The sequence below is a fragment of the Clupea harengus genome, chromosome 19, assembly GCF_900700415.2.
Source record: "Clupea harengus chromosome 19, Ch_v2.0.2, whole genome shotgun sequence".
In the NCBI taxonomy this organism is placed as follows: domain Eukaryota; kingdom Metazoa; phylum Chordata; class Actinopteri; order Clupeiformes; family Clupeidae; genus Clupea; species Clupea harengus.
The window spans coordinates 19,656,034-19,666,033 of NC_045170.1; the positions used below are offsets into that span (position 1 = coordinate 19,656,034).

At 45.5% G+C, this 10,000-nt stretch overlaps 1 protein-coding gene across 4 annotated transcripts in view; it reads right to left on the bottom strand.

The window, feature by feature from the left end:
• Positions 1-10,000, bottom strand: part of snx13 (sorting nexin 13) — a 30,872-nt gene that overhangs the window by 5,822 nt on the left and 15,050 nt on the right. For 3 of the 4 annotated variants that reach the window (XM_031586499.2, XM_031586501.2, XM_031586502.1), the window contains 15 exons: positions 9,321-9,425; positions 8,360-8,448; positions 7,889-7,972; positions 7,521-7,659; positions 7,153-7,241; positions 6,903-7,002; positions 6,092-6,285; positions 5,119-5,223; positions 4,616-4,748; positions 3,255-3,292; positions 2,972-3,041; positions 1,969-2,144; positions 1,484-1,591; positions 725-835; positions 1-75 (listed from right to left, as the gene is read on the bottom strand). The exon at positions 1-75 is cut by the window's left edge and continues 87 nt beyond it. In XM_031586499.2, the coding sequence (XP_031442359.1) occupies positions 1-75; positions 725-835; positions 1,484-1,591; positions 1,969-2,144; positions 2,972-3,041; positions 3,255-3,292; positions 4,616-4,748; positions 5,119-5,223; positions 6,092-6,285; positions 6,903-7,002; positions 7,153-7,241; positions 7,521-7,659; positions 7,889-7,972; positions 8,360-8,448; positions 9,321-9,425 (1,616 nt within the window). The remainder of the gene's footprint in view (positions 76-724; positions 836-1,483; positions 1,592-1,968; positions 2,145-2,971; positions 3,042-3,254; positions 3,293-4,615; positions 4,749-5,118; positions 5,224-6,091; positions 6,286-6,902; positions 7,003-7,152; positions 7,242-7,520; positions 7,660-7,888; positions 7,973-8,359; positions 8,449-9,320; positions 9,426-10,000) is intronic. The other variant, XM_031586500.2, reaches the window with a different exon arrangement.

Consider the following 10,000-nt stretch of genomic DNA (forward strand, 5'->3'; position numbering starts at 1 on the left):
GTTGTCGGGGAAGGACTTGACGGCGTTGGACACGTTACGCATGGAACTCCGCAGGGGGTTCACGAAGGTGTCCATCTGTGCAAGGGAAGGCCAAATCACACGTTAGCAAGTTAACCCCACTGATGATCTTATACAATGTCATCATTTATAACAAACATGGCCAGTCCCTCTCCTGGAGATGTGCATTCGCGTAAGGAGAGTTATATCACCTTATAATTAAACCCGATTCCTACAGCCAGCCAGCCAAGCCCTAACTGGGATGCCAGCGGCAGGTAAGTAGGCTCAGCATTCAAACTGAATACCAGAGGTAGGCAGGTCTCCAAAAGCAGATTGACGGCTGTAGAACTTTATAGAGCTTTATTCACAGGCAAATCAGAGGTCGTACAGGAAGAAACTGAGACCACCGCTATAAAGAAAGACATGATGGGTTGGCCAGCTATAACACATCTCTCCTATGCCTGACTAACCTCCTCCTAAGACATGATTGGTTGGCCAGCTATAACACATCTCTCCTATGCCTGTCTAACCTCTCCAAAGATTCCCTCTGCATGTTCATTACCTTTCCCAAATAGTTTCCCTTAGTCATTTAATTTATCAGCCTAAAATTAAACCCTGATTTAACTAGCGCTGCAGTGAACCTTTAAAGCAGCGGGCAACGGGTGAGACAGCCGATGATGACGGAGGGGGATGGAGGGAAACCGTTTGTGGGATGTCGTTCACTCACCTTGCGTGCAAAGTCACCCTTGCCTTTACTGTAGGCTTTGTTCTCCAGGAAGTCATATATGTAGGGAGTGAGGGTGGGGCAGGCTTTCACCATCTCTGGATTGAGTAGCAGCTGTGAGAGAGAGAGATGCATTGCATTTAAGTCTGGATCTACCCATTCAACCAATTTCACAGCCCTGCTCTATAAACCTGAATCAAAAACATCTCTAGACAAACCACTCAAATTCAACAGTCAACGAATCTAATTCAGAGAGATAAAGTGATTTGGTGATATTCTCCTCATACCTCCAGCTATAAAGGCAGTACATATGCAGTGGGGGCTAACTGAGGCCCATCTGAGGGTTTTATATGTAAAAAGGAACCACGGAGATAACCAAACAAGCAGAAGGACCCGAGTCCCAACCAATCAGGGTGTTTGTTTGCGTGTCAATAATGTGCACAGGGCAAGGCCGTGAGTGAAGGGGGAGGTACTTGGAGAGAACAGTAAAGGGTGACGGTCTCTAAACAACAAACTTCAGCCAGTGACTCCATTCACTGATCTTTTTGGGTTTCAAATAAAGTACCTGTTGAGTTTGTTTTTTGTCCTTTGTCAGGAGGTGTAAGAAACTACACAAAGATGTGAACACGGGAGAGATGCTAAATGATATCCTATGGGAGCCTTTCATGTTTAAAAACCTGCTTGACAGACACTGTGATTGAGATCACGCAAGACTGGGTAAGTGTGCAGTTCCAAGGTAAAAACTTCAGGGCATTTATTTACCTGTAGATATCCATTGAGGTCTTTTTTCCTCTTCTCTAGGAACTCTCTGTCCATATTGTTAAAGGTCTTTTTCCCTGGCAGCTTCAGTATGGTTGTGAGGTTCTCAAACTGCATAAAAGTGGATGATCATGAAAGTCAAAATGGCTGACACAAAATAAAAATAAAAACAATGGTTAACCTTCATTTAAAATCTTTTGAACTATATTTTGGCAGGATATCTTTTTTTGTTATATCTTTTTATTTTTTCTCTGGTTCACAGCAACTGCATTCAAATATTTCTCAGCATGTTCTAGCAACTTCAAACCTACAAATGGCCAACAATGACACTTAGAACATAGAACCAAAAGACACAGATCTCAACCTCAATCAAGTGTGAACAAACTCTGCACAGTTTGACAAAAAAAGTATTGTTGTTTACCCATCCCTGTACATCGGGGTGAAGTCGAGAGACGACAGAGGGAGACAAAAAGAGACACACTAATCACCTGTTCTGTGATCCGCATGTGGAAGTCGTGGAAGTCGCTATAGCGACGGTAGGTCTTCCAGGTGTCCTCGCTGCCGTCGGCATTCTTGCGGAAGACAGTGATGGCGTAGAGCGCGTAGGTCTTGCCGTGGTCGTTGCACACGCCTGCCACGGGAAGGTGGTTTAGAAAATCGTCAGCTACCCGTCACGTGCAGACACGAAGAGGTGGACGGACGCAAAGGAAGGATGGATGGATGGATGGAGAAGGAGAGAGAAGGAGAGAGGGAGGATTGCAAAAGAAAAAGAGAGGAGGCAGAGGGTGCAGCAGGCCAGAGAGGTAGCCAGAAGCACAGCCAGGAGATATATGAGAGAGAGAGAGAGAGACAGACAGGAGTTGGCCAAGCAGCAGACAGAGAGGGATGATGGTCAAGTACATAGATGGCACGGAGGCGTAGCGAGAAATGGAGAAAGAAAGAGATGCAAGTGGAGTTGCCAAGGGGAGGGATGGCAGGCAATGGAAAGTGCCAAGCACAAAATAGAGGGCAGGAGAGGAAGAAGGCAAAAAGGATGGAGGGAAAAGGGAGGAAAATAAGAGGAGAGAAGGCAGAAAATAAGAAATGATGATGGAATGATAGTGCTCAAAAGAAGAAGTAGTGAAAACATGAAAAGTGATGGCAAGGCCTGGTGATATGATAAGCAAGCTGAGAGATAGGCCTTATGGAGAGATATATACATACAGCTGAGAGGAAACACACACACATCGATATGCACATACACACATAAACACACACCTATATGCACACACTCATACAGACATATACACAACTTCACATACTTTAAGCTACAACTCACAGCATGTGACTGAAATGTAGGACAAGCAAGGACATCCTGCATCTACATCCATCTGAACACATTGTCTAAATAAGACTGAAAATCCTCCATCCTCCAAGCGTCACAAGCCAAGACAAACAAATACTTCCCGACGACTTCCACACAAACCGCCACCGAAGTATCTGAACACGTACCGGTGTCAGAAATGAACGCGTGGAACAGCAGGACGTCCTCCGCACTGGCATTGGTCAGGTCATCCAGCGACTGCAAAACAAACTGACAGCTTTAAAAGACAAACATCTGCGCCCCCCCTCCATATCATCCAAACATCTCAGCCGTTCTGTCCCAGAGTCTGACTAGGGGCTCTGTGTACTCAAGCGGGACACACTTGACAGCCAGTCAGGGCTTTGATTGCAGTCATTGGTGGGTTAAGTCAACAGAGGGGTTGGCATTGAAACTAAGATCACACAGACATACCAGATTTATGCTCCCAGTCGGAGAACCGTTGAAGGACTCTGGGGGGGAGACAGAGAGAGAAAGAGAGGATGAGAACAATTCGATACAACAAGGCTGCCCGCACTGCCTCTTCTAACGACACTCAATGGAGATAGCCAGCTGAAATCCATCTTTACATATGAACAACGACAAGTGCCAGGAGTTATGACTATGAACTCAGGCAGAAATCCCTGGGAGGAGGGGGGGGGGGGGATGTCAGGACCCCCTCCTTCCTGAATGGTGTCCCTCTCAATATATAATTGTAAACCTAACCATGCAATATTAAATAACATAATAATATGTACTGAAAGCACTTGTGCAAAATATAAATGGAAAAGAATACATTTTTAAGTCCACTGCCTGCTATCCCTAATCCCACCACCACACACAATAGCCCAGTATAAGTGTCTGTGGCTCAGTGGTGGCTGACCTCTGGTAAGTAGCTACTCTGCAAATGGTCACTTAAAACAGTGGATGTGTCAAACATGTTTCTTTACCTCTACCAGTAAGTGGAATAACACACATTTACATTTGGAACCAGACTGCTTCTTGTTCGCGCCGCTACCTCACGGGTGAACTGTCAACGAGGCGTCCATATTGTACGGGGCACCCCTGTCTCCTAATGCATGTATGCAAGTTTAATTCAGTTTAAGATTAATTATTTATTATTATTAATTATTTGGTGGCCCAACTGTCCATAACTTGTTTCGAGAATATCTTTTTGAAGAATGTTTGGTTGATTTAGTTGGGTTATTCATTTAAATATTTTATTCTGCTTTTAGAACTGTACTTATTTTGAGCTCTATGTTCTTGTAAAGCTACTTGTAAAGCTAAGACTCAGAGATTAGTCCAGAGACACATATGTAATGATTTTATAATGTATTTAAAACATTTGAACATGCTCACCCAATCAATGATCTACTATAGATAATAATAAGAGTTTCCTCTATATACATTTAATACAAGCACAACACCACTTTTGGCGACATCTCTTGTGTCCCCCTCAGGAATTGCTCTCGAGATATTTTTCTGTTTATTGTACCCCCCTTCCCCACCCAACAGTGAAATTAAATTTCTGCCCATGTCTGAACTAGCTCACTTTTCCCTCGTGTCCTAAATATGGGTCACTGGGCATTAGTCATGGTCATTAGGTCATGTGGAGTTTGCAACTCAGGAGAGCAATTAGCTCTTCATATTCTGGTGCCAAAACTGAGCACCATCAAAAAAATACTTCAGAATTCCTGGGCTGAAGTAGCTAGCATAGCATTGCCCATTGATATGAATGGGAGTGCTAATCTGTCTCCAGGTTTATATAACACCTCCATGAAGTGAACTCTCCTCACCTCCGTCTCCATCATCAGAGCCCCTGTAGCTGGGCTCCTTCAGCATGTCCAGCTCTGCCAGCATCCGCACGTAGAGAGGGTGCTGCCTGAAGGAGGGGTAGAAGCGCTCATCCCTCAGCATCATGTCATACACCTGCAGAGACAGAGACAGAGACACAGAGAGAGAGAGAGAGAGAGAGAGAGAAAGGAGAGGGAATGCAAAAGCAATATAAAAGAGAAAGAGAGAGGAGCGGGAATAAAAAGCAAGATAAAAGAGAGAGAGAGAGAGAGAGAGAAGAGGGAATGTAAAAGCAAGAGAATAAGAGAGAGACACAAAGATAAATAGAGAAACAGTGACAGAATGTGACTTACAAAGAATAAAAGATCAAATCCAACATAGAGCAACAGGCAAAAAAAGTCCATGACATTTGTGAAAAATCGGTCACACACACACACACACACACACACACACACACACACACACACACACACACACACACACACACACACACACACACACACACCTTTCTCTGGATATCATCAAATATCTCTGGCGTGGGATCCTCATTATTGAGTTTCTCTCCCAGCTTTTCAATTGAAGCTTCATCCACCTGTACTCTAGGAGAGGCCTGACGGAGAGAGAGAGACAGAGAGAGATACAGAGAGAGGGAGAGAAAGAGTGTGAGATAGAGAGAGAGATACAGAGAGAGAGAGAGAAAGAATGAGTGAGAGAGAGAGAGAGAAAGAGAGAAAAAGAGATGTGCAAGAAATGAGTACATACTGATGACTGAGGCCTCTGAGACGAGGATGTTTCAGCGTTGCTCTAATTGTGTCTCCTCTAATCCCCCCTAATTCCATCAGATACGGCTCTGGCTGATGGCTCAGCTGCCGCTGGAGGTCTGCCCTCTCTGACAGCCATGCTTCTAAAAGCACATCTGAACTCTGACAACCTGCTAGCGAGCTAGCTTCTCCACAGGGGGGAGCACAAGGTCAAGGCCTGGGGGTGCGGAGGTCAAATGTGCAAACCTTACACTAAAGGGACAGCACCGCTCTCATGACTTCTGAGAAGCACTCAGCTGTCATCTCTGCTGGTGAACACGACTAAGGGCCTTGGATTCAACCTGATTTAGTTTGGTTGACACCTTAGCTCTGACTGATACATCACTGTTTGTTTTACCATGCGCTTACCCTAATGTTAGTCGTAAGTTCAATGTTAATGTTAAGTCTTGTGCAAACCTTTGTAAGTTCTCATCCCCTCTCTAACGCTCCCTGACTTCAGACTTGTTCTCATGTGAACTTTAAAGTCAAAGTCAAAATATGTCAGTTCCTGTTCCACTAAACTTCTTTTGACAAGCTTTGTGGACAACGAATTGACACATGGCGACAGAACACAGAATATTAGAATTCTGCACATAATATTCTGTAACATGTTGGAAAGTATATACATACAAAAAGGAAGAAAGCAGTCATGTGTGTATAGATTATGAGTGCACAGACCTTGTCGGAGAGGTACTGCTCGTAGACGCCCAGCGCGGCAGCCTTGAGCAGGCCTTTGGTTTGGCTGCCCTGCTTCTTGCCATCCTGCTCCCAGCTCTGCATGACCTCCAGCTGCTGCTGCGCCGTCACCCGGTAGCCCTCCACCGTCAGCCAGAAGAACAGGTCTGCCTGCCCACCCATCTGCTGCATGTAGTCTGAATACAGACAGACAGAGAGAAAGAGTGGGGGAGAGAAAGAGAGGGAAAGAGAGGGAGAGAGAGAGAGAGAGAGAGAGAGAGAGAGAGAGAGAGAGAGAGAGAGAGAGAGAGAGAGAGAGAGAGAGAGTGTGAGTGAGTAAGAGGATGTACAGGCAGACAGGCAGACAAAGAACACAATGAACCAAAACAGAGAAAATTTGCACCGATGAGAAAGTAATGAGAGGATAGATCTACAAAGAAGAAAGGAAAGATCTACAAAGAGAAAAGGATATACAAGACAGAGCAATTGAAACAGACAAAGAAAGATTGTAATAAAGAGAGAGACAGAAAGAGGGTGACTAAAGGATAAACATGGCGTGTTGGCAAGGCACTAAAGCATTAACAGGGAGCAGCATGACAGGGCCGTGACCCAGATGGGGGGGGGGGGGGCTGTTCATCTGAGCCGACCCTGACAAGAAAATGACTGGTAACGTTTGGGCCACATCTGTCCCAGATCCGCAGCAGATTCTGCCAGATGCGCTCTCCAGTCAGCTGCAGTCCAGAGGACATGAGACACAGCCAGAGACACAAACACAGACACAGACAGAGGCAGCGGTCAGTGGGGCCGTCCTCACCCATGAAGAACTGCAGGGCGATGTTATGCACCAGGATGTGCTCCAGCGGGATGATGCACAGCTTCCCAAAGTTTGCCGCCAGCTTCAAGGCATCCACTTCCTGCGGGAACAAAGGTGAACTCAGAACCCCACACAAGAAACGCTGTGTGAAACATTAACAAAGTCAGCCCTGCTGTGGGTAAGGACCATGGCTTATGGAGAGATGATAGATAGATAGATAGATAGATAACTGATTTCTTTGGGTTCCTACCTTTCCTGATTGCAGCCTTTGTATCCTTGTTTCACAGACTTTCTTCACAAACAGTAAACTGTTGATTTGATTCTTGATCATATTTATGTCTACGGAAAAAGACAAGAATAGAGAGGCTACGGTTAGCAACTTGACAGCATGTCAAGGCAAGGCAAGTTTACTTATAAAGCACAATTCATAAATTCACAAATGAGCAGAATTAAGGAGTGGAAATCATTTCTTATGTTCAGAACTTAGGAATGAGTATCTGTGTGTGTATGTGTAATGCGGATACACAGTGATGTCATCTAATGTCTCCTATGGTATCCAGACAGCATAGGCAGTCACTGTTTGTGTGTGTGTGTGTGTGTGTGTGTGTGTGTGTGTACCATCTCCGGCAGTATCCAGCGAGCGCAGGTACTGCAGCTCCTCCAGGACTTTGTCCTTGACAGCCTCCAGCTCGAAGGTCTTGTCTGTCAGCTTCAGGATGGTCATGAAGGCCTCGTAGTTACAGCTGGAGTCCCTGATCTACACACACACACGGATTACATAATTTTTCCATCACACATGGCCCTGTAAAGCAGACCTTTCAAACTGGGACAAAGGGTTAAGATGACTGAGGAAGGTCAGAGTCCCTCGCATACATAACATGCGCGCGCACACACACACACACACACACATTATAATTCATGATTGACAGAGAACGAGGCAGAAGTAGGAGATTGGAGCAGTAACACAAACTGATGTTTGCACGCACCATCCATATGACTAACTGATTGAGATAATCCGGGTCACTAAGCTGGTTTATCAGGGGAAGAAGAACGCCTCTGGCAAGCACTTCCTGTTGGGACAGAAAACACAACACATGTATTTACATTCACCACTCAAAACCTATGAAACATATTTATTGAATTGACATGCATTTACTCTTTAACATTTCCATAGTAACAGCCCAGTACGTACTTCCTGTTGGGCAGGAAAAACAAAGGAAGTGATAAAACAAATCTATTACTTCATTTTTATCTAAGCACACAATTGCTTTTCTGTAGCAACAGCATATGTGCATCACTTTCATTTCCTTATCAATAGTAGCTCCTTGAAGTTCCTGGTTGACAAACAAAACATGTAGATCTGCATTCTCCCTGTGGAGTGATGTAATACGCTGCGCCTGGTTGTTTTTCATCCCTGTAGTACGCAGCCTGGTGCTGCAGGGACGCCCACGACTCACCCTGAGGAAGTATCGCATGTTCTTGTTGTGGAAGTCTCCCGGAGGTAGTAACAGATACAGCAGCACCTCACACAGGTCTCTGAGGAAGCCTAGATATAAAAACACAGACAGAAACAGACACACACACACAGAGCATCAGACACACACATGCACACACACAGACAGGTATCAGTGCGGAGCCCAAGGAGGAAGATGTTTCACTGGCGTGTGACGACAGCTTCGAAACAACCCTAAGGGGAGGACACACGTCTAGAGATCCATGTGCTTTTTCTCCTCCAACTCAGAAACTCAGCAGAGGAAAGGCAGGCATTCTTTTCTCAAGGGCCTGCTGACTTTGACCTGTCAGTTTTCACACATCCATACTGGTATTCTCATGATCAAAGCACAGCAGGGCTACACATTTGAGGGATATTCTCCACTGATCTTGGCTGACAGGACTCCTCATCAAGTCTTCAAACAGGCCCCTGCTATGTACCTGCACAGCAATAACGGCTTATGGCTTAGTTATGAGGAGCATGCAAGAGGCTGGCAGAAGACTGCTGTGCAAAGACTTGCTCCCGGATGGGGAGGAGTATAGTGGGGGGGTGCTGAAGAGTCTCTCCCTCTCACACACACACACACACACACACACACACACACACCTGCGCATGCACACACACACACACGCACGCACACCTGCACACACACGTGCGCACCTGCAGACACACACGCTCGCACACCTGCACCCACGCTGGCATACCTACACACACACACCTGCGCATGCACACGCGCGCGCGCACACACACACACACACACACACACACACACACACACACACACACACACACACACACACACACACACACACACACACACACACACACACACACACACACGCACACGCTCGCGCACCTGCACCCACGCTTGCACACCTACATACACACACACACACACACACACAGAGAGAGAGAAAGAAACACACCTTCTTCGTCTTTGGGGGAGGTGCACACCATGTCCCGGCAGATCTTCCTCTCCATTTCCACCTCCGCCTCGAAGAAGGACTCCAGCAGCTCCTCAGAGGACTCTCCTGCAGCAAGGAGACGGAGCAATCAGAGGACCATCACCAACATCATCATCACCATCATCAAAGTCATCCCCACTAAAATCATCCTCATCACCATATTACCTCACCACCCACTGCAGCTTAATTCATATCATCATCATTATCCTCCTCCTCCAATCACCCTCACCATAATTATCATCACATTAGCTCACCTCAAATCACCTTCACCATCCACAGTAGCATAATTGATATCATCAGCACCACTTCGATCATCATTACCACCTATTTCTAGAGACCTCACCCCTCAACAATCTGTTAACATGCTTCAACTCAAAGGGTGCCTATACCATTGGATAGCGCAAAGTAGCATCACGGAAACTGTACTGGTCACTGACCGACAGATTCATTAATTCATTCATTTTTCCTTATTCCAAACCACTGTGAAATCCAACAGGTATTATCTTATCGCATCTTTAAAATACATGACCTCCTTGTCCTTAGCAGCAGTCAGTCAATCAATCTTATCTTCATTCATTTATAAATGCATTCATTCATTCATTCATTCATTCACTGACATTTCAAAATGTGTAATACATAAT